At 47.2% G+C, this 26,853-nt stretch overlaps 2 protein-coding genes across 21 annotated transcripts in view; one reads left to right on the top strand and one right to left on the bottom strand.

Annotated features, from left to right (window-relative positions):
• The window catches only part of PECAM1 (platelet and endothelial cell adhesion molecule 1), a 79,015-nt gene extending 70,646 nt beyond the window's left edge, over positions 1-8,369 (bottom strand). For 9 of the 20 annotated variants that reach the window (XM_081804687.1, XM_081804691.1, XM_081804693.1 and 6 more), the window contains exons 1-2: positions 8,107-8,368; positions 7,994-8,020 (exon numbers count right to left, since the gene is read on the bottom strand). In XM_081804687.1, coding sequence (XP_081660813.1) covers positions 7,994-8,020; positions 8,107-8,170 — 91 coding nt within the window. In that variant the 5' untranslated portion in view covers positions 8,171-8,368. Of the gene's footprint in view, positions 1-7,993; positions 8,021-8,106 lie in introns of all 20 variants that reach the window. The other 11 variants (XM_081804675.1, XM_081804677.1, XM_081804676.1 and 8 more) reach the window with 2 other exon arrangements.
• LOC102738999 (testis-expressed protein 2) overlaps positions 1-26,853 on the top strand; it is a 254,143-nt gene that overhangs the window by 122,297 nt on the left and 104,993 nt on the right. The window lies entirely within an intron of this gene.

Here is a 26,853-nt window from a genome sequence, read left to right as displayed (position 1 = left end):
CTTCCTCTGCTCCTCACCCCCGACCTGCTCATCCTCTCTCTCTCTCACAAATGAATAAATAAAATCTTTTTTTAAAAAAAAGCTGTGTTTATTCATTTCTACCTTGTAGATACCCCAATTTTTCTAATGGATCTTGTTTCCTTTTTGCTTTGACTGCTAAGAAGTATAAACCCAAAATTTCATCTCTGCTTCTAGCAAACTTTGGGATGAATTTCTATGTGCTAAAAGACCCCCCAGTTTTATTTACCTGCCTTTACTTTCTTCCCATTCTGATTTCTTCGTTTATTATCTCCTATTGAACAACAGTGCATAATTTTTTTAAGTGGTCCCAAATCATTTTTCAAATAAGAAAAGGTATAGCTAGCTAACTGGCCAGAGATACTGGCAAAGATCGTCTTCCTCTCTCTCTCTTTCAATAAAGTCAAATCTTTCTGAACAATTTAGAATTTGGCTACAATATGTCTCAGGCTTTAAAATGAATACAACAGTTCACACCTGTCCCTTTCTTCTGAGCAATTAAATGAACAAAAAAATGGCATCTGATCGGTCTACAAGATGAAGCAAGGTGATTGTTTAAATGCAAGTTATTTCCTGCAGCATTAAAATCTTTAGAGCTCCCTTTGTTGTCTGTCTTCCTTACTAGTTCCTGATCTGAGGAGCCTACTCAGTGAGCTCTCAGAACGAAATCTCTTTGGACCATATTTAGTTTCCCATCAATTAATATGGTCCCTTCCCGGGTAGGGACAGGCAATCTCACTCCCCCTTCAGGACCTTCTCCTCATTTTAAAACATGCTGTTTAGGGGCACCTGGGTGGCTCAGCCGGTTAAACGTCTGCCTTCGGCTCAGGTCATGATCCCAGGGTCCTGGGATCGAGCCCCACGTCAGGGTCCCTGCTCGGCGGGAAGCCTGCTTCTCCCTCTCCCTCTCCCCCTGCTTGTGTTCCCTCTCTCGCTGTGTGTCTCTCTGTCAAATAAATAAATAAAATCTTAAAAAAAAATAAAACATGCTGTTTAGCACAGTGATTCTAACAGAATAAGAAGGTAAGTGCAGAGCCAGATTGTCTAGGTCAAATCCCATCTCCGTTAACGAACTGTGTGGCTTTGGCAAGTTCCTGAACTTTGAGCCTCAGTTTGCTCATCCATACAATGGACATACTGATAGTAAGTATAAATGGGAACCCGATTTAAGGACTAGAAACACAGTTCCTGGCACAGAGGAAGTGCTTGAGAAATGTTAACCAGGTTCTGTTAGTCACAGATACGGAGCCAAACTTGAGTCTTGAGGGCGCTGAAACTCTATATCCACTCCCTATTTCTAGCAATTTTTTTTTTTTCCAGAAGAAAACCATTTCTTAATTTCCCAGGTTACTGACAGTGAGTTCTCCAGACTCCCCGCATCTGTCACCCTGCTGTGTTAGGCTGCTTTCCTGTCATCATCCTGGATGAAGTGAACACCCGTGGCAGGTCAGGCCCCAGACTGGGACCCAGACCTGGGTACAGAAAGAAAGCCAGTCAGGTATGCCTGGGTCCACAGCCATGAGCTGGGTGATGCTGGGAGTTACTTAACCCCTCTAAGCTACCACTTCTCCTCCTACAGAACAGGAACACTAGTACCTGCCTTCCCTTGTATTTCAGTCTTGAACAATGACTGAACCAAGGAGCCGTGAGCACCGAGGGGCAGAGCCTGGCCCCTGGCTGACATTCCCTTCCCTCTTCCTTAGCACCATTCCAGGGGTCTTCTCTGTGCCAGGCACTGCATCTAATCCTGGGGGGTTCACAAAAGAGTGAGATCAGCACGGTCTCTGCCCCCCTGGGGCTCACCGTGTGCAGTCCCACGTCTTCTCTATTCCAGACCCTCCAGGCTTGGCATCATCCCTGCCTGGGCCTCCGACTGAACAGACCTAATTCGTACCCTTTTTACAGGAGCCCTACAGCGAACTTGGCTAAAGCATCAGGTGGTGGTTCTTTAGAAAGGATGATATTCACTAGCACAAGGCACTTCTGCCAACTGGTTTTTCTAAGCAATGAACACACATCTGCTTAATAAATCAACTCAGTCGATTCACTGGAAGAAACATCACACTCCCATGGCCAACGGCAACAGACAAGGGAGGAGAAAGGAAGGCAAAGTGGAAGAAGGAAAACGATTTTATAAAATGTATTGATAACTTTACTGTGAATTTATGAAACCCAGCTCTTTGACTAACACAAAACCTCACTGATGTGAGGCAACAAAAGCAGCAACCCAGCTTTCAAAACCACCACCACCTCCATGCTTGTGGTAGCCGGCCTTCCAATGGCCCCCAGGGAGGCTGTCTTCCGTTATCCATACCTGCACTTTCCCAACTCATACCAGGGTTGGTCTTTGACCAAAAATACTGAAGTGTTGGTTTGTTGCTTCTGAAATTAGTCTATAAAAGACATTGCAACTTTTGTCTGGAGCACTTTTTCCTTTATTAGGATCACTCACTCTGGGCTAAGTCATGAGCATCCCTCTGGAGAGGCCCACATGGTGAGGAGCCGTCACATGAGCGAACTTAAAAGCAAGTCCCCCAGCCCCAAATAAGCCCTCTGTTCACTGTAATCCTGACCAGCATTCTATGGGCAATCTCCTCCTGACAGGCCCTGAGCCAGAACTCCCAGATTCTTGACCCTCAGAAGCTGTGAAGTAATAAACTGTTATCTTAAGTCACTAAGTTTTGGGGTAATTTATTAAGCAGCAATACGCCACCCAACTAATCTTCAAAAATCTCTGATTATTAAGATAGTATAGAAAACATTGTTGTCTTTGTCAATAAACTGTTCAGGAAAAGCCATGCTGGATTACTGTGTACGGCTCTCACTATTTACACAATAGAGTGTTCACACCTGGGCCCCCTGGAAGTTCACGGATGGGTGGTAGGGGGCCCACGAACCACCTTCATGTATAGGCAAGTGTGTGTTTTTTGGGGGGGGGTGGAGGAAGAGGATCCACAGCTTTCTTTACTGAGCCCCAGATGGTCAGAACCACTGTGATGAAAGTTTGGTGTTAGGCAGCAGCCTAAGGAGGTCAGATCTTTTCAACTTGGACAGATGAAGGCTGACGGAGGGGGATCCATGTAACAAAGTCACCAGAGCACAGATTAAGGCACCCATGGACCACTGTGCCAAATCCCCAGACCCTAAAACAAGGGGCCTGCCTCCCTGTACCTTGAGCCACCAGTCAGTGGATGCTGATGCTCCTTGGGAAGATGAGGCATCATGACTCAGCCAGCCTCTTGGGCAACCTGGAAATGACTCATAAAGGGAGGGAGGGGAGCCCCTTCCCACCATTGTCAGGAAAATTACAGGGAGCCAGCTAGCACGCAGCCCCTGATGAACTCTGGTGCTCAGCAGAGAATGTGCTGACCCATCTCATCTGAATCCCAAGCATCTCCAAGTTCAGTTTGGGTCCCCTTCAGTGAAACATTTATTGAGCGCCTGTGTCAGATGCTGGGATTACAAGGCGAATAAGAAATCATCCCTGCCGGGGGGCGCCTGAATGGCTCAGTTGGTTAAGCGACTGCCTTCGGCTCAGGTCATGATCCTGGAGTCCCAGGATGGAGTCCCACATCGGGCTCCCTGCTCGGCAGGGAGTCTGCTTCTCCCTCTGACCCTCTCATGCTCTATCTCATTCTCTGTCTCAAATAAATAAATAAAATCTTTAAAAAAAAAAAAAAAAGAAAGAAATCATCCCTGCTGTCCTACACCGAAGAGGCTGGGCGGGAACCTAGATAACTGAAGTACAATGCTAGACGTACCGAGAGAGAGGTGAGAAGAGAGGCCCAGGAAAGGCCAAGGGAAATCTGAAGGAAGTACCCCCTGAACCAGCCTTGGACCCGGTGGGGCGCTCTGGGCAGGAGATCAGCATGTACCAGCTCACAAGGGCATGAGAAATCACAGGTTTGGTATTTTCACAGGGAGTGTCTTTGCTGCAAGTGTTTTCACCACATAACTATTTGCTGTAAAGCCATTTGGCCGTCAAAGATAAAATCACAAAATATAAAAGAGGGACATTCATTAAAGAGGACATAATAAAACATGAGAAATGAATAACACAATTAGAAAGCTATTGTAAAACACAAAATAATTGAGTACATTTCAAATGTGTGGAGATTCATGGCAATTATATGCAAATAACTGATTATATTTCATGGATTGTACCTAAGCACTTGTCTCCAAAGTCTCTCGTTCATAGAATTATACATTTTTTTTCCTTTTTGCTTGCTGATGGGTCTCCTCATTCTTTTTTTACTAAAGTTTCTTCCTCATGAAGAGAGGTGGACTTCAAGGGGGCCTGGCTGGCTCAGGCAGTGGAGCTTGCAACTCTTGATCTCAGGGTCATGTTAGGTGTAGAGATGACTTAAAAATAAAATCTTAAAAATATATAAATAAATAAAATAAAAATAAAAGAGAGGTATAGTTTCCAAATACTAGGATGCATATTTATAACAGAACTTTGTACTACATCGTGAAGACATATTGCCTTCTACGCTGTTGTTTGTTCTTGGCGTATTTTAACAGGTCCATTGATAGCTGTTCCCAGTTCTATGGGAAATGTGGGTTCAAAACTCTGCACCACTGTATAGAGCATCATGAGGGCTAAGATTTCTATAATATAAAAGTGAAGCACATGTCAATGGAGAAATGAAACCACACTCAACCAGTTGATAAAACCAACAAACTGTCAACCGGTTATTTAAACTTTCATGGCAAAATTGCCCTTTGGCCTATTAGTTATGCAGTGAAAATGCTTACAGCAAAGATGTTCAGGGCAAAACTACCTAGAACCAAGAAATCAATGCATTCTGGGCATGTGCAGTTACAGGAACGAGACTTGGGGCCAGAGGGGGCAGGCAGGCCGGGTAGGAAGTGCCACAAACAGTGGGCCTTGCCTGGGGTGCTGACAAGCTGGACCGGCCTGAGGGTATTTGGGGGGGGTGGTGACAGGATGACACCTGAGCTTTAGAAAGATCACTATGGGCTGGAGAGAGAGAAACAGGAGGCCTGTAAACATCCTGGACCATGGTTCAGGTGAAAGCCCAGGAGGCCTGTGGTAGGGCAGTCACGGAGGGATTGGGGGAAGGGGTAGACTTGAGTGGATGAGAAAGGACTTGTTTTCTGGGTGATGAAAATGTTCTGGAACTAGACAGTGGAGATGTTTGCACACCATTATGAATATACTGTAATTAGTAGCAAAATTTGATGTATGTATTTCATGACAATAAAGAAAAGACTTGTGTGCTTGGATATGGGGGTTGAGGCAAAGAGTGGAAGTTTCCTGGGTTAGGTACCCAGGAGGGTCTGGGTGCTGCCGACCGAAGTAGAGAACGCCAGAAAAAGATGAAGGACGGGGACAAAGTCCCGATGGTGCCGCTGGGTTTGAGGGGCCCAAGGGACGGCTAGGAGGTGTCAGCCATTGGCTCCCCTGTGAAGCCTGACACTCAAGGGAGAGAACCAGGGCAGGTATGTGGAGGCATAGAGGAGTGTGTTGAACGCCAGAGGGGTTAAGACCATGGAGCCTGAAGAGACCAGGGAACGGGGTTCAGACCCTGGGAAAGTTCAAGTCTCCCCTGGGAGAAGGGGAAGAAGGTTCGTCAGAGGGGTAGGAGAACACCAAGGAAGAGAGTCTAGAAGGTCAAGGAAGGAGGCTTTGTGCAGAGGCAGCACAGGGGTCCGAAAGCTAAGGGCTGGGAGTGTTCGTGGCATTTGTTATTACAAGGTCCTTGATGACCCCTCAGCAAGAGGATTCCAATGGCAGGGAGGTGTGGGGGCTAAGGACTAAGGCCAGAGTAAGTGAGGGCAGACTGAGAGCTGGGGAAGCAGAGACAGCAACCATAAACCAGCCTTGAGAGAAGTTTGAGGAAGGGAGTGGATACACAGGGGGACACAAGATAATGGAGGGAGGTGGGTTGTTTGTGATTTTTCTTTTTCCTAAAAGAACAAGAGCTACCAATTGTGTTTGTAGACTGAGGAGAAAGAGCCAGAAGGGGGCGGGGGATAGAGATACTAAGAGTGGGGTAGGGGCTGAATAAATAATAGAGCGAGATGGGGTGGGAGTGCTGTTGAGTGATGGGCTGCCCCCCCACCTCCCCATCAGCCACGAGGGCTGACATTGCTGAAGCTGGGAGGGAAGCTGGGAGGATGGGTGGGAAGGCAGATAAGCCTGTAGCTGGGGCAGGGCGGGAAGTAGAGGGAGTTCCCTCCAGACAGCAGTGTTTTCTAGGTGAAGATGAAGTTGAGGTCATCTCCTGAGGCAGTAGGGCTAGGGTGGGGTGGGAGAGCCTGGGATAAAAGGAAGAGAAAAGGGCCAAGGCTGACCAAGGACCTCAACCACAGAGCCGGCAATGTGGTGGGGTCGTGCACATCAAACGTGTCATCAGGACCTTGTCCTGGCCCCCACACTGCTAACACCCAGTTGACCACACACAAGTACCTCATGGCTTCTGTGCCTCAGGTTCCTCAAGTGTAAAACAAGGTGGAGGCCTGAGGCCTGAGGAAGCAGTGGGAGAGTCTCCCTGCTCCAATGCTCCAAGTCCTGCAGTTCTGAGCCTGAACATACAAAGGCCTTTCTCCAGAAACCCTGGGAAGGGAGCCATTTACTTCCATGTGAGGTGGGGAAGGTGGGAGAGACTGGAGGTCCTGGGAAGCAGGCTGTGTGTTTGCAGGGCATGGTGTGGATGAGAGTGGGGTATGTGGGCAGCAGTGGACAGACGGGGCGGGGTGGGGGGGTTGGCACGCAGGGGCCATGATTGTGGAGGGCTAGGACCAGATGGTAAACTATCCTTAGTCATTGCATGCCGTGGTGGGTGAGCCACCTCCTCTTATCTCATCTTATCCTCAGACTGACTCTATGGGATCAATTCTCTTATCATCCCCATTTTACAGATTGGGAAAAAGGCTCAAAGAGGCCAGGTGAAAGCAGCTTTAAAGATCTGAGTTTGGGCTTCTGGCCTCAGACAGAGAGCCATCGTTCAGACAGCAGAGGTTCTAGTGCTGATGCCCTGCTAACTGGCTCTCACTTGGTCCAGTCGGTTATTTTTCTGAGGCAGAGACATCTTGTTAGGATGGCAGGAAGATAACAGATATCCTGCCTCCACTGCTTACTGTGGGGGTCAAATGCCCGCCAAAGCACATGGACGCTGGGGCAGGAGACCTGCAGACTGGCTTTGCTAGTAGCCACGCTAGCCTTCCCAATCCTGGAGCCACTGCTCAAAGCCTGGGCTCAGCAAACCAGCATCATCCACGTACATCATCTCCAAAGAGATGTACAACTGTCCACAAGCTGGTCACCCCCCTTCTTTTGTGGAGTGAAGTGACCTTTGATGAGGGGATCCTGTTCTGTGGGCTCTCCCCCATTTAGCCTCCAGACGCAGCCGAGCATCTTATCTTAAAGATTCAAAACTAGCTCCAAAGGGGATGATAAACCAAACTTTAAAGATAGGCAAAGCCCCCTTCCTGTGCACAGCACAAAATATTACAGATAGAATCATAGCTCCGCAGGTCAATGGGAAAGGAAATCCAGTATCTGTTTTAGATCACTTAGAAGACGAAATCATAACAACAATTTAAATTATGGTCTGTCCTCATGAATCTAACAAATTAATTACATCTCATTTGTGATTAAAAAACAATGGGGGATGGGGAGACTATGAAAATAAGAAATTTATGGTAAAACAACAAAAAATAAAATATGGAGCCACTCCTTTTTTTATCAGCTTCCAATCCAAACAAATAGCAATTCACTAGTTTTTAGAAAAAAATGTATGCGACTTCTAGAACATGCTGTTTAGAACTTGGCTTAGAACAAGTGTTTTATTCTAAAAGCCTTCCAAAAATGCCAGAAGGGAATAAACGTTAGCTCTCAATTGGAATATTTTTCTCAGTTGTCATAAACATTAAACCCAAGCAATTTGATGTGAGTTTTAAGAATCATGAAAAGACACGGCGAAGCTAGGTAAAATTGGTAACTTACAGTTTTCCTGTCCCTCAAGGCTTGGACCTGGAAAAGACAGAAGAAATACGTTGATTCCATTAGCTTCGATTCTCATGAAGTTTAAGTAATGTGGGAAGAGAATAAAAACTCACAAAGCAGAAGCATCAGCACAAGTCCTAGCCACATCTTGCCTTCTTGGGCCCACTCCAGCTGCATCTTGAGCGCCAAGACTTCGGGGCACTTAGTTCTGCCTTTGGGCCATGCCCCTGGGGCAGAAGACGCTTCCCCTGTGGCCCAGATAAACCTGCCCTGTGAAAGTAGAGAAACCACTCTGGTAACTTCTGGCGCCACAGAGAGACGGGCTATCCTACTAGTCAGGTAATGGCAGCCATTGCTGGAAACTGGAAACAATGAAGCATGGGCCAGCCTGATATCTCCTCAGGAAATGACTGGCCTTCCTGCGGGGCCACTGAACGCAGACTCTTTGTTTTAAAGGCACAAGTGACATTTGCCTCTAGTGCCCCTGACCCTCCTGTCTCACCTGGGTTTGGAGCCCCTTATCATGGCAGGGTGAGAGGGTTCTTCCCTCTTCCCAACCTCTACCCAAAGGGCTTCTCTCTTCGGACACCCAACAAGATGTCTCAATTTTTCCTGAGCGCATCACCCCCACTCCCCGCTGCCCAGGGGCCTCTCTCCACACAGCGTAAGTCTGGACCTCCTGTCTTTCCTGGCAATGCTACGGGACAGGGCTGACTTCTCCAGAAAATTGCAGGTTCGTCAGACAGACCGGCTGCCTTGGGGTAAACTCAGCTTGGAACCTGCTGTTCCTAGGAGGCTGTCCCTGGCTTCTGCAGTTGGTTTCAGGGTGGATAAAGGCAGCTCTGTGAGATATGCATGTTTTCTGGTGGCCCCATCCAGCCTGTACCTTTATTTTATTTTATTTTTTAGGTATGCTCCATGCTCGGTGTGGGGCTTGAACTCACGACCCTGGGATCAAGAGTCGCATGCTCTACGGACTGAGCCAACCAGGCAGCCCCAGCCTCTACCTTTAAATATACACAGAGTATATCAGGCCACAGGGAGCTTTCTGAGATATAAATCAGTTCCTTTCACTCCCTGGCTTGAAACCTTGTGATGGCTCCCCACTGTCCTCCACAGAAAGTCAGTTTACAATCCTCCACAATCCAGCCCTTGCTTACCTTTCCAGCCAGGTCTCTCACCAATTCTTTCCTGGCCCCTACATTCTGATTGCTAGGATTTATAGTTCCCAGGACACATCACGTGTCTACGCCTTTGTCTATGTTGTTCCCCTGCCTGGAGGACTCTTCCCCTCTCCTTTTCTGGCCTATTCCTACCCATGCATCGTAACTCAGTTTAGGCATCCACTCTTCCAGAATTCTCTCCTGTCTCCCCCACACTGAGCTGCCCTTCCTCTGCATCCCCCTCTGCATTCCTCACCTCCCTAGCCTTCCTTCTGTGAGACACTTTCTATGGTGTGCCATAATGGCCTGTCCTCCCCCAAGTGGACTGCTGGCTGCATGGTAACAGGGACAGTGCCTGGTACCTAGTAGGTGGTCAAAAAACATTGGTAGAGGGGCGCCTGGGTGGGTTAAGCAACCAACTCTAGAGTTCAGCTCAGGTCACGGTCTCAGGATCATGAGATCGAACCCCTGCATCGGCTCGAGCGGGAGCCGGCTGTAGAGTCTGCTTGGGATTCTCTCTCTCCCTCTGCCCCTTCCCCCACCTGGAGAGTCCCCACCCTCTCTCTCTCTCTCTTTCAAAAAAAACAAAAACAAAAATACGTTAGTACAGTGGATGATTGGGTGAATGAAGATAAGTTAACAGTATTGTCTGAATTAGATTATTACTGCCTTGAGGTCAGAGAGCCGTGTTGTTTCTGAAACGCTACCCTCTGATACGGCCATGGGTAAAGCTAAGTCAGATTGGAACCGGGACAAATAGAAACCAGACTTCTCTGCCCTAGGGCAAATACCAAGAAGTGATGGCTTCCAGCTAGAGAACAACTCCTCTCTCTGATCTATGGTTCAGTGGAAGTTATGACAAGAGCTATTGAAGAGTCATGCAGCATAAAAGAACATTTTCTATTGTGTCATTTACTTTTGGTGTTTGGTATTCTCTGTTGCCCACTGTAAACTCTCTCCTTTAGCAACCTATCGGAAATCACCCCCACCCACCCACCAAATTTCTATTTGTCGAGAAAAAAGGAATACCATGAGGCCCTAAATAGATGTTGGCTTCAAAGATAACTTTCACCTACAGCAGACTAACCAACTTTGCTTCTCAAAGTGACGTTCAAGCAATGGTGGTAAATGCCCCACCCGATGCCCCTAAGTCCCAAAGTAAACTTCTAGGACTTAGTCATTGTTTCTTATACAATGCTAATCGTTTTAGAACACCATGAGAAAATAAAACTTCATTTCAAAATAAGTGTTAATATTTCAAAAGAAAAGCAGAAAAAAACTGTATCCCACCACTCACACCATGCACCAGGATAAATTCCAAAGGGACCAACCATCTGAAAGGACAAATGAAGCCATAGGAGTTCTATAAGAAAACGTGAAGGAATTCCTCATGACCCTGGAATGGCGAAGGCTGGTTTAACTCTGACTTAAAATCCAGAAATTATAAAAGACTGACAAATTATACTCCATGTAAAGAGAGTTCTCCCCTCCCCCCAAAAAAAAGTTCAGTCAAGAGAAAAAAATACAAACTGGAAAAAATATTTGCAATTTCTATCAGACAAAGAGCTAACCTCTCTAACATGTAAATTAATATGTAACCTCTCTAATATCCATCCCACAGCCACCATCCCTCATTGCAAACACTTACCTGCTTTCTGTTCTTATAGTTAAGTTTGCATTCCTAGAATTTTATAAAAACGGAATTATACAGTACATACTTTGCGGGGGGCATCTATCTTCTTTCAATCAGCGTCATCAATTATTAATTTTTTATTGTTGAGTATGAATGAATATATCACAGTTTGCTTATCATTATTTATTAATGAACATTTGAGTTGTTTCCAATTTTGAGCTCATAGAGAGAGCTGCTATGACCATGCCTTTGTATGGACGTACACTTTCATTTCTCCTGGGTAAATAATGGTATGGTAGGTGTATGTCTAACATTTCAAGAAACTGCCAAACTGTTTTCCAAAGCGGCTACAGCATCTTACACTCCCGCCAACGATGTCTGAGAGTTCCGGTGGCTCCACACGTTACCAGCTCGGGTGCTGGGGCTCTCCAAGCAACAGAGAGCCCAAACTGGAAGTTCCAGACAAGGCTTTTACTGGGCTTATGTTAGAGCTCCAGGGAGACAACACAAAGGGAAGGGTCCCTCCTGCTGGCTCTCTGAGCAAAGGCCAGGGAAAGATTGTCAAGAGGCTGAGGCAGGAAAGGAGTGGCTGGAACAGGTAAAGGGGGGCGGGGTGGAGATGCAGGAACTGGGGAGCACAGGCACTGGACAGGACGTGCTTTGTCATGCACCGCTCGTCTGGTTGGCATGTTAAATCTCCACCCAGGGCGTGATTTTTAGTCCTGTGATGAGGGGGAAAGTCGGTGAAAGGTCAGTGCTGGGGCCCTCCTGAGCGCAGACTGGTTTGGTTCAGTCTTCACCAGTCTTGGTAGTGGAGTCCTCCTCCTGTGAACAGCCTGCATCCATGTTCCTGCAGGATTCGCACAGGGATTCAGCCATCAAGGGGCCCTGGAGGGACGCATCGGTGGCTCAGTGGGTTAAGCGTCTACCTTCAGCTCAGGTCATGATCCTGGGGTCCTGGGATGGAGACCCTAGTGGGACTCCCTGCTCAGCGGGGAGCCTGCTTCTCCCTCTGCCCCTCCCCCTGCTCCTGCTCTCTCTCTCTCTCTCTCTCTCTCTGACAAATAAATAAAATCTTAAAAAAATAAACAAAAAAAGGAACGCTGGACTTTTGGGGTCTGGGTTGAGGGCTTGGAGTCCTGTCCCTTGGTCTGTCTCAATTTGAGCTATTCTAGGCCCCTTGACCTTCCCTTATGAATTTTAAAATCAATTTCTCAATTCCTACCAAAAAAAAAAAAAAAAGCCTTCTGAGATTTTGACTGGAGTTGCACTGAATCTGCAAACCAGTTTGGGGAGAAGTGACATTTTAACTCGACCGAGAGTATTCCGGCCCAGTGACACAGCATCTCTCTCCATAAACAACAATGTTGTATAGTTTTAGTGTACTTTTCCTTAGAAACCTTGTGTCTCTTTTAGTTTTTTTAAGTCATGTTAACGTACTACCTATTAAAAATCAAATTAGGAAATTAAATTCTAAAATGAAAGCTGTGCCTCGGGTGTTAGAAATCATTTGGAATGTCTGTTGTGTCCTCCCCACGGCCCGGGAGCCAAGTCCACACGAGGCTGATCCTTCACGGGAGAGCCCCACCCCACCCCCCATGGGTCTATCTTCCTCTCTCTTTCTGCGGGAACCCCTCTTTCTAGCTCTCAAGGCAATCTCTTCCTCCTCTCTTGCCCCTGGCTGTGATGTAAGAACAGAAATGTATATCCTCCCTCATTTATTTTATTCATTGAAAAGATGATCAGGCTCCTTACCCTTTGTGAAGTATGAATGTCTTAATAAAAATTAAAAATGTATAAACAGAAGGTTTTCTAATTCACTTTTTAATAAAAATCATAAATTGAGTGGCTTTTTATATGTGTGTGGCCCTCACATAGCTCTCCCCTTCCTGCCCTTTGTCCTTAGTGGACTCCTTAATAGAAAAAAAAAAAACAAAAGAAAGAAAGAAAGAAGTTCTTCAAATGATTTTGCTCCCTTCTTCCTATTCTTGGTGAGAGGGAATTGAAGGAGAACAGAGCGGTTTCTGCATGCTGTCTTCTGCCTTCCAATGCCAGGGAAGTCACACAAATCTGGAACACAGCAATTCATTAACCGCAGGAAGAAACTGCTGTAATAAACCTCAGGAAGTGCTTTTTCTGAGAAGCCAGGGGTGGGGTCGGGAAAGAGTTGGGGAGGAGGCAGCAGGTCCGAGAGCTACAGCACCAGGCAGGGCTGACCACCCATCTCTTTCATGACCACGGTGACAGGCAAGAAGGTACTGACCATTCCCCCAGCCGGTGGCTACAGCTCTGCCTCAGGAACCTTGGTGAGTCCAGGAGCAGGACTAAGCCCCCATTCGCTGAATTTGGAAGTCACCGCAATGGAAGACTAAGCCTGGTGTTCCAGTCCCTTCTCTGCAGTTTAATAGCTTCCATGTTTTGAGGTTCACTTTCCTTGCCTGTAAAATGCGGATAATATGCCCATTCTACCCATCTCACAGGCTTGTTACGAAGATCAAAGCACAGGTAACCAGCAGGGCACACTGAGAACACAGTAACAACAGTTAGAGGTCTGGTTTGGCCCCCAGCTCACCTGATCTGAATTACTGCTCTGGCAACTCAACTCAATTCAACTTAACTTAATGAGCTCAAGGGGAGGAGCCCAAAGGCCCTAATTCAATGCCCACCCAGGTGCTGTTCTCACAGCCCCAGTTGCCTCACAGAGATGGGCCGCTAGGCCAAAGGGAGGCAGGGGGAAACCTTGTGTGTGGGGGGCTGAGGTAGGGTAGGGGGAGAGGGTCAATGCTGTTTCATCCCCTGCTGGAGGCCCCCCTCCAGTGACAGGGGATAAGATTGTATTTTAACTCATAGCTGTAGGCATTTTTGTCTTCACAGGCACCTTCCTCCATTAAAAAAAAATTATATTTTACAACTCCACTGTATAAGCAAGAATGTATTAGAGTTATATTTATATTAAAACATTTCTTTGACCTAAAGTTCCTTTTTATTCTTCTGATTACAAAATAACTTTCTTCATGGGCCCCTAAAAGTATCGTGGAGCCTGGCACTGTGCTTCCTGTGTCTAATGGACAAGTTGGCCCTGATGACAATCAGCCACACAACAGCCTAAGGGGCCAAGGAGTCTGCTGTGGTCTGCTCTGAGTTGCCCAGGCACTGGCCTGGGAATAGGACCAAGAGCACTACCATGTCTCAGGTGCCAAAATGAAAACACTCCACAGGTATTTGTGCATTCTGTTCCCCAAAGCACCACCAACAAAAAAGAGATGAATTGGACTTTGTTGAAATTACAAACTTGTGTGGCAAAGGACACCATCAAGAAGTTGAAAGGCAATTCACAGAATGGGAGGAAATATTTGGAAATCATCTATCTGATGAGGATCCAGAATATATAAGGAGCTCTTATGACTCAACAACAAAAAGACAACCATTTTTTAAAAAAATAGGCAGAGGACTTGAATAAATATTTGGCCAATAACCACATGAAAAGATGCTCAACATCATTAGTCATTGTAAATCAAAACCACAATGAAATATCACTTCATACCCAGTAGAATAACTATCATTAAAAAGACAGACAATAATAAGTGTTGGTGAGCATGTGGGGAAGCTGGAACCCTCACACGTGAGTGGTGGGATTGCAAAATGATGCAGCCACTTTGGAAATCAGCCCAGCAATTCCTGGAATGGTTGCAAATAGAGTTGCCAAGTGACCCAGCAGCAATTCCATTCTTAGGTATAGACCCAAAGGAAATGAAAACATGTTCACACAAATACTTACATGCAAAAGTTTATAGCAGCATTATTAATATTATCCAAAAAGTAGAAGGAATGCAAATGTCTATCAGCTGATGAATGGATAAACAAAATGTGGTATATCCATACAATAGAATATTATTTGGCAGAAAAAAGAATGAAGTATGGATGAAACTTGCTACAGTATGGATGAACCTTGAAAATGTCATGCTAAGTGAAAGAAGCCAAATATGAAAGGCCACGTATTATATGACCCTATATCTATATCTCTATATATGAAATGTCCAAAATAGACAAACCTCTAGAGACAGAAGTAGATGAGTAGTTTCCAAGGGCCAGGGGAGTTGGAGGAAATAAGAGTGACTGCTAATGGGTAGGGAGTTTCTTTGTAGGGGTGCTTACAAAGTTCTAAAAGTCGGGGCTCCTGGGTAGCACAGTCAGTTGAGCGCCCGACTCTTGGTTTTGGCTCAGGTCACGATCTCAGGGTCTTGGGATCCAGCCCCGAGTCTGGCTCCACACTCAGTGCAGAGTCTGCTTGAGATCCTCTCTCTCCCTCTTCCTCTGCCCCTCCCGCTTGTGCGCTTGTGCTCTCTCTCTCTCTCAAATAAATAAATAAATCTTTTTAAAAAAAAAAAGCATTGAGAAAAAAGTTCTAAAACTTGAGTGTGATGATAGTTGCACAATTCTGTCGTAGACTAAAGACCATCGAATTGTACACTTTAAATAGTTGAATGGTACGGTGTATGAACCACATCTCCATAAAGCTGTTATTTTAAAAACCCTAGGAAGCAGGTGTTTTAGTTTCTTGGAGCTGCTGTAACACATCCCCACAAACTTGGAGGTTTAAGACAACACAAACTTATTCTCTCACAGTTCTGGAGGGCAGAAATACAAAATCAGTACCACTGGACCGAAACCAAGGTGTCCGCAGGGCCACACTCCCTTCAGAGGCCCCAGCTCCAGCCTCTCCAAGCTTCTGGGGGCTGCCGACATCCGTGGCCGTGGCCGCATCACGCCCATCTGTGAGGCCAGCATCTTCAGAGGTCCCTCTGTTTCATCTTCTCATTGCCTTCTCCCCTGTGTGTCAAATCTCCCTCTGCCTCTCTTTTAAGGATACTTGTGATGACATTTAGGGCCCACCCAGATAATTCAGGATAATCTCTCCATCTCAAGACCTCTGACTGATCACATCTGCAAAGACCATTTTTTCCCATATTAGGTAACGTTCACAGGTTCCAGGGATTAGGACCTGATATCTGTGGGGGCTGCTATCAGCCCTCTACACGTGGGGTCAGGATCGCTGTCAGAGATGGGGAAATGGAGGCAGAAGGTGAAGCATCAACCAGTTCTTAGGGTCACATCTGCCAGGCTGTGTCTGTCTGTCTGGCTTGCTCTGAGGCCTCCAATCACTGGCCTTGAAGAATACCTTCCTGATAGAAAACTCAGATCCAGCCCTGGACCTGACACACATGAACCACAAGACCAGGACCAGCTTCCCAGGTATGTAATCTGGGCAGTCACACAGGGCCTGCGCTCAGAAGGGGTCGTGCTTGGTTTAATGCTCTGCTGTCACCATCTTGAAATTATATTATATTAATTATATTTTATTTTATTTTATTTTATTTATAGGACATGCGAACAGGGGAGGGGCAGAGGGAGAAGGAGAGAGAGAATCTGAAGCAGATTCCATGCTGAGCGCAGAGCCAGACATGGGGCTCGATCTCATGACCCTGAGATCATGACCTGAGCTGAAATCAAGAGTCGGATGATTGGGCGCCTGGGTGGCTCCGTTGGTTGAGCGACTGACTGCCTTCGGCTCAGGTCATGATCCTGGAGTCCCTGGATCGAGTCCCGCATCAGGCTCCCTGCTCGGCGAGGAGCCTGCTTCTCCCTCTAACCCTCCCCCTTCTCATGTACTCTCTCTCTCATTCTCGCTCTCTCAAATAAATAAATAAATCTTAAAAAAAAAAAAAAAGTCGGATGATTAACTGACTGAGCCACCCAGGCGCCCCACCATCTTGAAATTCTTAATCATTTTTGGTAAAGGGGCACTGCATTTTCATTTTGCACTGGATCTGCAAATTATGGAACTGGCCCTGCATGTGACTTTGGGCAAGAAAAGGAACCGATGAGATGAGGTGGGTGGAAAGGCTGCCCTGTGCCCTGGCCTCCCCTCAGGGCCAGGCTCCCTGACCCCACCAGCTATCCTCTCTGCTTGGAGCTCTTCCTGACCCCCATCCCCAGCTAGCTAACTCCTCGCCCCCAGGCTCAGCTCAAAGGAGAGCCCTAGCCCTGAGCAGAGTTCCGGTTGCGTATTCTCAAAGCACCTGTCACTGTTGGTAATCCTCTATTTGTCTGTGTGAGCCTTAAGAAGGGTCACCCCTAGTAGGCTGTCAGCTCAGCAAGGGCAGGCATGGGTCTGTTGGGCTCCCTGCAGTGTCCTGTGACATAGTGAGCCCTGCATGAATCTTGGCTAAATGAGTTTAAGAGCTGGGAGGACAGCTGGGATGTAACAGTCGTCAGGTGCAATGATGATGCCTGGACCACGGCGTCGGATTCGCTCTCCGTGGCTGGCCTCAGCGCTGAGCTGGACTCCTGGGGGGCAGATGGAAGGCCAGTGTCGGCCCCTTGCCCTGTGAGGCAAGATACAGCCCCGGAGGGAGGGCAGGCCCGAGGCCAGTGGAGGTGCCCAGGGCCTGAGGAGCCCACAGGAGTGAGGGAGGAAGCGTATCCTCTTGCATGAGAGGCAGTTTGGGTTGGAAGTGGGCTGGGCCAGGCATCCTGAGAGGCCCCTGGCAATCGCCTCTGCCTGCCTTGGTTTGGCAAATAGAAATACCTGACAGCCAGTTACATTTGAATTTCACATAAGCAACAAGTCATTTTGTTGTAGAGGTAGGTCCCAAGTATTGCACAGGACATACCAGAACAGGATTTGGTCTCCCTGAAATTCAGATGTAAGTGGGCATCCTGTAGTTTATCTGATAGCCGTCACTCAGGACCCCTCTGTTTCAGGAATGCTTCTGCTAAACTGGAGTCATGTGTAGAAAGGCCAGAATGTTCGGGGCGGAAGCAGTGCATTTCCCCATTTTTTAAATTTTTCAGGTGATTTGAGGGGACACAAGGGAAAACGGGCACTAAGTGGGGCTGCAGATGGGAGGGAGTGTCAGAAACACAGGTCCGGCCCAGGACCAGGAGGTCAGCAAAGATGCCTCCCTGCAGAGGGATGGCCGCTCTCCTCCCTAGCAGGCACCCCACTAAACACCAGGAAAGACAAAGCCCTGGCCCTGCCCTCAAGAGGTTTGGAGGCTGATTTATCAACAGATTATTCAGCAAAGGGTCAGACATGCTGAGAGAAGCTCCCCCTAGAAGACAGAAGATAAGAGGTGGCCTCCCCTGGATGTTCCTCTCTCGTTTTCCTCATCAGTCTAAGGTGGAAAACAGATCTACCTCCATGACCAGTGCCTTTATCCATCTTCTTGACAATTGATTTTATCCTCTGACTTCTTCTTCCCAGTTTTGAATCATCCACAGATTTTATCAGATGGTCACCAGGGTCCTCATCCAAGTCATTAATAAAAATATTTGGTAGATTAAGATAGAGCCCTATGGCACTCTATCAGAAATTTGCCTCACTCTCAAGTGGACTCCCCACTGAGTGTGGAGCCCAACACCAGGCTCGATCTCAAGACCCTGAGATCAATACCCAAGCCGAAATCAAGAGTCAGACACTTAACCGACTGAGCCACCCAGGCACCCCTGCCCTGGGCGGATCTTAATCAAAATCCTTTTGATGGGGCGCCTGGGTGGCTCAGTCGTTGAGCGTCTGCCTTCGGCTCAGGTCATGATCGAGCCCTGCATCAGGCTCCCTGCTCCGCGGGAAGCCTGCTTCTCCCTCTCCCACTCCCCTGCTTGTGTTCCTGCTCTCGCTGTGTCTCTCTCTGTCAAATAAATAAATAAAATCTTTAAAAAAGTCCTTTTGATATAAATGTTTAACAAGCTACAAATTCCCTTCCTCTGCTGTCATGTATCCCACACATCTCCATGAGGATATGAGGCTTCTTTGTGAGGACGTCCTAGGTGCTTGATCAAATCCAGAGGTACTGGTGAACATCCATTAGATGGCAGCCACTCTCGATACTATCCTAGCAGCAGTGGTAGCAGATAACAATAACAAATAATGGAATTTTTTTTGTCTTCACTCTCCTTTTTCTGTCCTTTCTATCCAAGATGAAGTAAACTTGGCTAAAATAAGAGGAAACCTTAATTGGTGTATCATAAGTTCAAGGAGGAATTACCCTGCCAGGAACAACTCTTGCGGGGGAGGGGTGGGAAACGGTCATGGTTTATCTAGAAATCAGCAAAATGAATTTTAGATACAAAAAGTAACTTTGGTTTAAAGTACAAGCAGTTTCCAGCTTATCGTCAGATGGTTTTGATCCAGGAGTTTGTTTTTATGTTGGCTGTTGAGCAAATGCTAACTGTAGTCAGAAAACAATCTGACAAACACTGATTAGGTTCTCTGCTCGGCGCCCACAAGCCATTTATCCACAATGAGGCTGAAATCATAACTGGGCCCCAAGTCTCTTCAAGCTCCCAGCCTTGAGCCCCTCTTAATCCCCGGGGGAGATCTGGTCATTTCCCTTCCCTGCAGGTGGGACCCAGGAGGGAGCTGCCTGCATGCAGGGATTACTTTTAAGTCCACTGTCTGTAACTTAAAGACATTGTTAATGGGGCATAATCCCCTCGTTTGGGGGACTTCCCAGCAGGAACAGTGTCCCCATCCCTCACGTCACTCCATCCGTGCCTGTAGACTCCCACCTATAGAGTTCCAGAGCCTCACCTGGCCTGGGAAAAGGTGGTGGCCATTTCTCTCACCTGTTTTCTTAAGCCCCCAAAATGTCCTGACTTTAGAAGGTGGGGGAGAGGGGCGCCTGGGTGGCTCAGTCGGTTAAGCTTCTGCCTTCGGCTCAGGTCGTGATCCCAGGGTCCTGGGATCGAGCCCCACATCGGGCTCCCTGCTCAGCGAGAAGCCTGCTTCTCCCTCTCCCTCTGCCTGCTGCTTCCCCTGCTTGTGCTCTCTCTCTCTCTGTCAAATAAATAAAATCTTTAAAAAAAAAAAAAAAGAAGAAGAAGGTGGGGGAGATAGGGAATTCCAAAGCCACAGATCCCAGGGGCCTTGATATCTACCCTCTATAAAACTCCAGCAGATTATTTAATAGGTATGTGAAAACTTCATGGTATGTCTAAGCATCCTCTAAAATCTTTTCCTAGCGAGTGATGTTGGCTCACACAGTGTGCAGAACCTCAATAAAGGCTGTTGAAACAAACAAACAAAATTATGGAAGGGGCCCAGACTTCTGCTGTTGGGAGTTAGGGAAGGTTGGAGAACGGGGAGTCGGGGCCAGGCCTGGCAGAGCTGCCCGTGAGGGTCACACCCAGGAAAGGTCAGGCCAGGTATTAAGGACTAGACACGGCCTGGGTCATGAAGTAGGGAGTAGAGGAGGAGTGCTCAGTGCAGGGACCGAGAGGGGGAGCCTAGCACCCAACAGACAGGTGCAGATCAGAGCAGAACTCTCGCAGGTGTTGGCAGAGGGCACTTGCAGCTTCCAGGTGGGAGGCAGAAATGACCAGAAACCAGCAGGATCTTCTAAAAATAAGTCAGGACAAAGTGAACCCGGTTTCTTTTGTTGTCAGGGTTACTAGATTGTTGAAACAGTAATATACTGCAGGTACAGGGTTTCTGAATTTCAGCAAGACATCTGACCAGGTATGTCCTGGGGTCCTCGTGGAGAAGTGTGTGGTATCTGCAATGTATGGGACAATTAAATCAAAAGAGCTTTGACCAAGGGCAATTCAAAGGGCATCACTAATGGAGTGAAGATGCCACTCTGTCTTCCTCCCACTTCTGGTCAACTTTATGGCTGGCTCACACCCGACTCTCAAGAGCATGCTGCTTGGATGACACAGCACTGGGAGGGGTAGCTAAGGGGCCAACCGACAGACTCAGCGGTCAAAAGAATGTCACTCGGAGGGAGTGACAGGCCAAGCGATGGTCCGTCATAGAAAGCTAAGCTCCTGATCTTAATTCCCAGAGACCACTTCACATGAATATCGTTTTGCTGCCTGAAGGATGTGACTAAGTTAACTGAATTTTACTTTCTTTCTGAATTACAATTTTTTGTTTCATGCTGAATAACTAAAATTTAAAAAATGAACTTTTATGTAAAAAGAAAAAACAAAAAAGTGGAACTTTTACAAACACAGGATGAGGGAAATGTCAATTAAAAGAACAATGCATGGGAAAGACTGATGAGTTGGAAGGAGCCTGGCCGTCAACATTGCAGGCCACATGAACAGAGGTTAGGAGTTCAGAAGAGGGGAGGAGACAGCCCCACTGCATGTTGTCATGCAAGCTCGGTTACATGGGTGACACCCAGACACATGTAGACACGTGACAAAAATGCTAAGGCAGGAGCTTCACACCACATCCTGAGAGGAGCATTTGAAGGAAGTGGGAATGTTAAGATTAAGAAAGAAGATCTGGGGAGCATCTGATAATTATCTCTAAATAATTGCATTGTTTTTACGTGAAAGAGAAATTGGACTTTTTTTCTGCCTCCGGGTAGAAATTACAGGGAGGTATATTTCAGTTAGAACTGTGCAACCAGCCAGTGAGGACAAGTTTTAGGAGGGTTTTTATTTTTTTATTTTATTTTGTTTTTTTAAAGATTTTATGTATTTATTTGAGAGAGAATGAGAGACAGAGAGCATGAGAGGGAGGAGGGTCAGAGGGAGAAGCAGACTCCCCGCCGAGCAGGGAGCCCGATGCGGGACCCGATCCCGGGACTCCAGGATCATGACCTGAGCCGAAGGCAGTCGCTTAACCAACTGAGCCACCCAGGCGCCCTTAGGAGGGTTTTTAAAGACAGCTGAGAGAGAGAGAAGGAGATGTTTCTAGACGGCTTCGGAGACTCCCCTGGGCCGATGTTGGGCAAATACAGCCCCCACCAAAGGGCAAGTGTGCATGCCCGTTCCTGAGGACTCGGGCAGCCGTGTAGGCCACACCTCCTCTCTCCAGGGGAATTGTGCCCACTGAACATCTCTTCATCTGACTCATAAATACGCTACTAAGATGGCAAATATTGGTCAAAACCAATGCTATAGGTCAGAGCAGTGTTCCTGTTGATTGCCAGGGCTAAAGACAAAGGAAAAGGAAAGAAGAAAGTTGTCATTCCAAAGGTGGGTAAGGGGCCTCTGTTACTCGTGGGCTGGGATCACAGTTCTGGCTCGATGCTAGAAGGACCATGACGTTGTTCGAGGAGCTTGTGGATGACCAGCCAGCAGCAAGAAAATGCATCTCTGTCCCTGTTGTGGAAACTTGAGCAGATCAGTCTGACCACTCGAACAGCAAGCACGACAGGAACCAAAACAAAAAGGAAAACAAAACATAGCCTAAGAGCTCCCAGTCTTCATTCCCTGGAGGTGGGGTGTGGGACGTGGTGGGGGGAGCGGTGGCAGAATGACAAAGGCCCCCCAGATTGAGGAAGAAAGGGGCACATCTGGGAGTGAGCAAGACTGACTGGCTGACGTTGGGAGGGCTGGCCCTAACTTGATTTTGAGGGCGAAGCCTCCATACTAGAATTTTCTCTGCAAAATGAGATATAATTCTCCCCTCACAGTCTCCTTGAAGCAACCTTCAGTGAAGTCCTGCATCATTTTATTTTATTTATTTTTTATTTTTTTAAAGATTTTATTTATTTATTTGACAGAGAGTTAGAGAGTACAGATAGGAAGAGCGCCTGGCAGAGGGAGAAGCCCGACGTGGGGCTCAATCCCAGGACCCTGGGATCATGACCTGAGCCAAAGGCAGATACTTAACGACTGAGCCACCCTGGCGCCCCAAGCCCTGCATTATTTTAAATCGATTCGGAGACAGGTTTCTGCTAAAATGTATGGAGCATTTAGCATGTCTCATTGACTGTCTCGTTGAATTCTGTGAATCAGAGGCTAGTAGTAACCTCATGTTACAGGAGAAAAACGAGACTCTCAGAGAGGTTAGTACACTTGCCCAAGCTCCCACAGCTGGTTTAAGTGGTAAAGCCTGCTGGAATCTCGGATGCCTGACTCCCAAGGCCTGAACTCCTTATGCAAACACCTCTAGAGGAAAAACATTTCAGGGTTTCTTGAAATGCCCCCCTCAATAGGAAAATCTTTGGCTTTGAACAAAGACCAACGGGGTCAAAGTCTGAAAAAGGTGAAAAACACAGAGTATGAGATATTTATTCACCAAGGTTATTCTAGGATGTAATCCTTCAATTTGTTCTATACAACTGTCTGAACGTTTCCTGTTTCTTTATAGCTTCATTACCTGGATAGATACATACAAATAAAAAAAGGCAGCCAAGTTGGGGTATGAGAATATGCATAGGTAACAGTGCTTCTAGACAGACATGAGATCCATATGATTTAGGACCAAGCTGGGAGCCTGTATAAACATTTCTAATATTGAGAATGTGAGGATGCATGTGGCTTTCCAAATGGATCCCTCACAAACCTCAAGGATCTGCTTTAATTAGAGCTGTTTAAAACGTCACCAGTTGCCCAGAGAAATAAAAAGCATGGGTTCACACAAAACCCTGCACATGGATGTTTGCAGCAGCTTTATTTGTAACTCCAGCTTTCCCCAAAAAAGCTGGAATCAGTCCAGATGTCCTTCAGTGGGCGAAGGGTTAAATAAATGGTGGTACATCCATACTATGGACTATTTCTCAGCAATAAAAAGGAACAAAATGGAGGCGCCTGGGTGGCTCAGTTGGGTAAGTGGCCAACTCCGGATTTCGGCTCAGGTCATGATCCCGGGGTCCTGGGATCAAGCCTTGTGTCCAACTCTGCTCTCGGTGGGGAGTCTACTTGAGGGTTCTCCCTCTCCCTCTGCCCCTCCCCTATGAGCTCGCTCGCTCTAAAACAAATAAATAAATTTTTTTTAAAAAAGAAACAAACTATTTGCAACAAATTGAATGAATCTCCAGGAAAATATGCTGAGCGAAAAAAGCCAATCCCCCCAAATATGATTCTACTTCCCTAACATTTTTAAAGTAACAACGCTTTATAAACGGAGGACAGATTAGCAGCTTCCAGAGATTGGAGATGGGGGCCGGGAAGGAAGTGGGTACAGCTATGAAAGGATGGATCCCTGGTGTGCCAGAAGTGTATCTGGACTGTGGCGGCAGATACATGAACCCACAGAGATGCTGAAGCCACACACACACAGACACAAAGTATACGTAAAAATGGGGAGATGAAATAAGATTCAATAAGATCATGGGTTGTATCAATGCCAGTGTCCTGGTTGTGCTATTATACTATAGTTTTGCAAAATGTTACCACTGGGGGAAACCAGGCAAAGCGTGCAGGGATCTCTCTATATTATTTGTTACAAATGCATGTGAATCTACTGTTACATCTATCAAAATTTTTGTTTTTAAAAAATGGACCAGAGGCATCAGGGTGGCTCAGTCGGTTAAGCGTCTACCTTCGGCTCAGGTTGTGATCCCAGGGTTCTGGGATCAAGCCCCACATCGGGATCCCTGCACAGCAGAGAGCCTGCTTCTCCCTCTCCCTTTGCTGCTCTCCCTGCTTGTGCTCCCTCCCTCCCTCTCTTTCTCTCTCTCTCTGTCAAATAAATATTTTTTTAAAAATGGACCAGGTCCTTGCCACTGAAGGATTCAAGCTCTGGTCGTCTGTTCTGACACAGTTGTTGGGGGATGACTGCATTCGGTGACCCCTCTGGCCTCCAGCCCTCCAATTCTCCTGATGTCTTATGGGGAGTGACACCCTTCAAGGTGGTTGAGGGGGGAGTCCTTTATGTGAAAGCCCTCTCTTTCTGCTGGCCCACAGGCACAGAGCGAATCAGGGAGGACCAGAATGCCCTCCTCAAAGAGGCTCATTCTTGTTCCAAGAGGAAGAGGGGATCTGAGCTGCATTTGGCAAGACCATGTCTGTCACCATCTGCTTCTCCCTAACGCTGGGGCTCCCCTGGGATCTGGGGCTTCAGGCCACTCCACTGACAGAAATAAAACACGAATTCTCACACTGCGACTTAGAACCTGAAAACAACTTGGAAATCCTCCCCCAGGGTGACAAGGAGCAAACATGCTCCAAATAAAGGGACATTCTTGGAGGAAACAAGAAACAGAAACATTTTGAGACCTAGGAAAATCTTGGATGTTCAAGGAGGTAAAGGAGGATTTTTTGAACATTATTCTAGAGATGCATTGAAATGCCCCAGCTCCTCAGTGGAATATTTCCCTCCCAGATAATTTCACGATCAGTTGCATCAGAAAATTAACCTCATGTGGACCTCTGGGACAGGAAAATGGAAAAATGTGAGGTGTCCTTAGTCCCTTCTTCTGCCATAGGATGAGACCAAAGAGCCACCCCTTAGGCTGGCTTACAGAGACAGTCCCTGGGGTTGGCTGTGACTTACCGGAGCAGCCAGAGAGGGGCCTGCTGAGCCTGGCAGTGTCTCAAGACTTCCTGGCCAAGGAGCTTCCTTCACTGTCTCTGGGATCCCCACACACATGCCTCCTGTGTCCTCACATCCAGGACCTGGCACAGCACGTAGGATGACAGGCCCAGGGTGCTCTGACCCAGGCACTGGCTTCTCAAGAGTGACCCGAGGGCTGGGCCAACCCCAGCAGAGTCAGCTCTCACCAGGCCCCAGCTGACAACCCCCGAAACTCACATGAATGTGGAAGTGACTGATGATGACATAGTGTGCCTGTCCCCCGCATGACAATCCCAGGGCATTAGCATCTCCCCTCTCTCTATCTGCATCTGCCCTCCATTGGCAAGCCCTACCCTCTGAGCAACAGATTTCTCTTGGGGGTCTCCGTAAGTGGGTGGGCTGTGCCCTGCCCATAATCACCTCTGCCATGCCCTCGGCTTTGCCCACACAAAGGGACGTTGAGTTGAAGTTTTTGGGCCCCCTAACACAATGCTACCTGAGACTGCCTGCAAATCCATTTTTAAAACTTTCCTAGCTAGGAAAGCTGAAGGAAGGGGAAAAGCAGGGCCCCAGTTCAGCCCTGGAGGCTGCATTGTTCTTTGGCCGCTGCTTACCCAGAAGGCCCCCCCAACCCCTGGGGAATCAAATGAGATTGTTTTTCCCAAGATCCAGCTCTTCAGGTGTGAGCTGCAGTTCTTGGACAACAGTTACTGTGGCATTTCTGCAACAGGAAAGAGGAAGGAACTTGTGAACTGTGAGCCATGGCATCAACAATGTGCGCCCCCAACCAGCCGCCAGCAAAGAGGAAAAGAGCTCAGTTTCCATAGCGATAAATCACGAGGAAGCCAGCGAGGGATAGTCGGCAGGATGATTTTTCCCTTCCTCTGGTTCCCTGCAAACACGTTCCCAACTCCAGAGTTGGTTAGATGCCTCGCCAAGCTGAGCCTCCAGAACCACACAGGTAGAGGAAGAAAGAGGAGGTCTCTGGCAAATGGAAATCCACACCGAAAGCCTCTGCTCCTGAGAGCACCGGGGAAGGGGTTTGGGCTCTGCTTAAAAGGCATACACGGGGCACAGGTGTGTGGACCACCCAGCAGGCCCCGCACTGCATCACACCTGGGTGGCCATGCGCCATCTTTAAAGCTCTTCGATATATGCCCCATCCATCATTCTGTTTCACTACCTTACATTATGCCCCGCACAGTATCATGCTCTATGATGTGAGCCCCACAGCACAGTTACTATCAGCCTTTTACAACAGAAGAACAGGCCTGGTGAGGGAGAGAGACGGGCCAGAGACAACTCATCCAGTTAAAATATCGGCTGAAATTCCAACTTCACTGAATGTCCTGTTTTTGTTTTTTTGCTGAATTTCAACTATATTTATATTTATACTTACGTAAATATTTGCTATCTTTTGTAAATAGGTATAGTTATGCAACTGCCATCACAATCTTGTCTTAGGACATTTCCATAAGCCCCAAAGTTCCCTCTTGCCCATTTTCAGTCAGTCCCCGATTCCTCCCCAAGTCCCAGGCAACCACCAGTCTGCGTTCTGGCCCCTATAGAGTTAAGGGAGGCTGTTTTTCAAGTGGAAGGACTCAGCTGCTCTGCAACTTAGTTTAAAATATAAGTATTTGCATGAAGAGTTTGGTTTCATTTTTCAGCAATTCAATCTTTATGGGCTGGGAGGGCTACATATACGAGTATGAACTTCCCTACTCTTAAAGGGGTACCATCTTAAGAATTGCACGCCTAGTCCACACCCACCTGCCAACACACACACACACACACACACACACAC

Source organism: Leptonychotes weddellii, chromosome 15, assembly GCF_054177405.1.
Source record: "Leptonychotes weddellii isolate Sample4059 chromosome 15, ASM5417740v2, whole genome shotgun sequence".
Classification (NCBI taxonomy): Eukaryota; Metazoa; Chordata; class Mammalia; order Carnivora; family Phocidae; genus Leptonychotes; species Leptonychotes weddellii.
The sequence above is the reverse complement of the archived record's forward strand: the minus strand, read 5'-3'. Positions and strand labels throughout refer to the sequence as shown.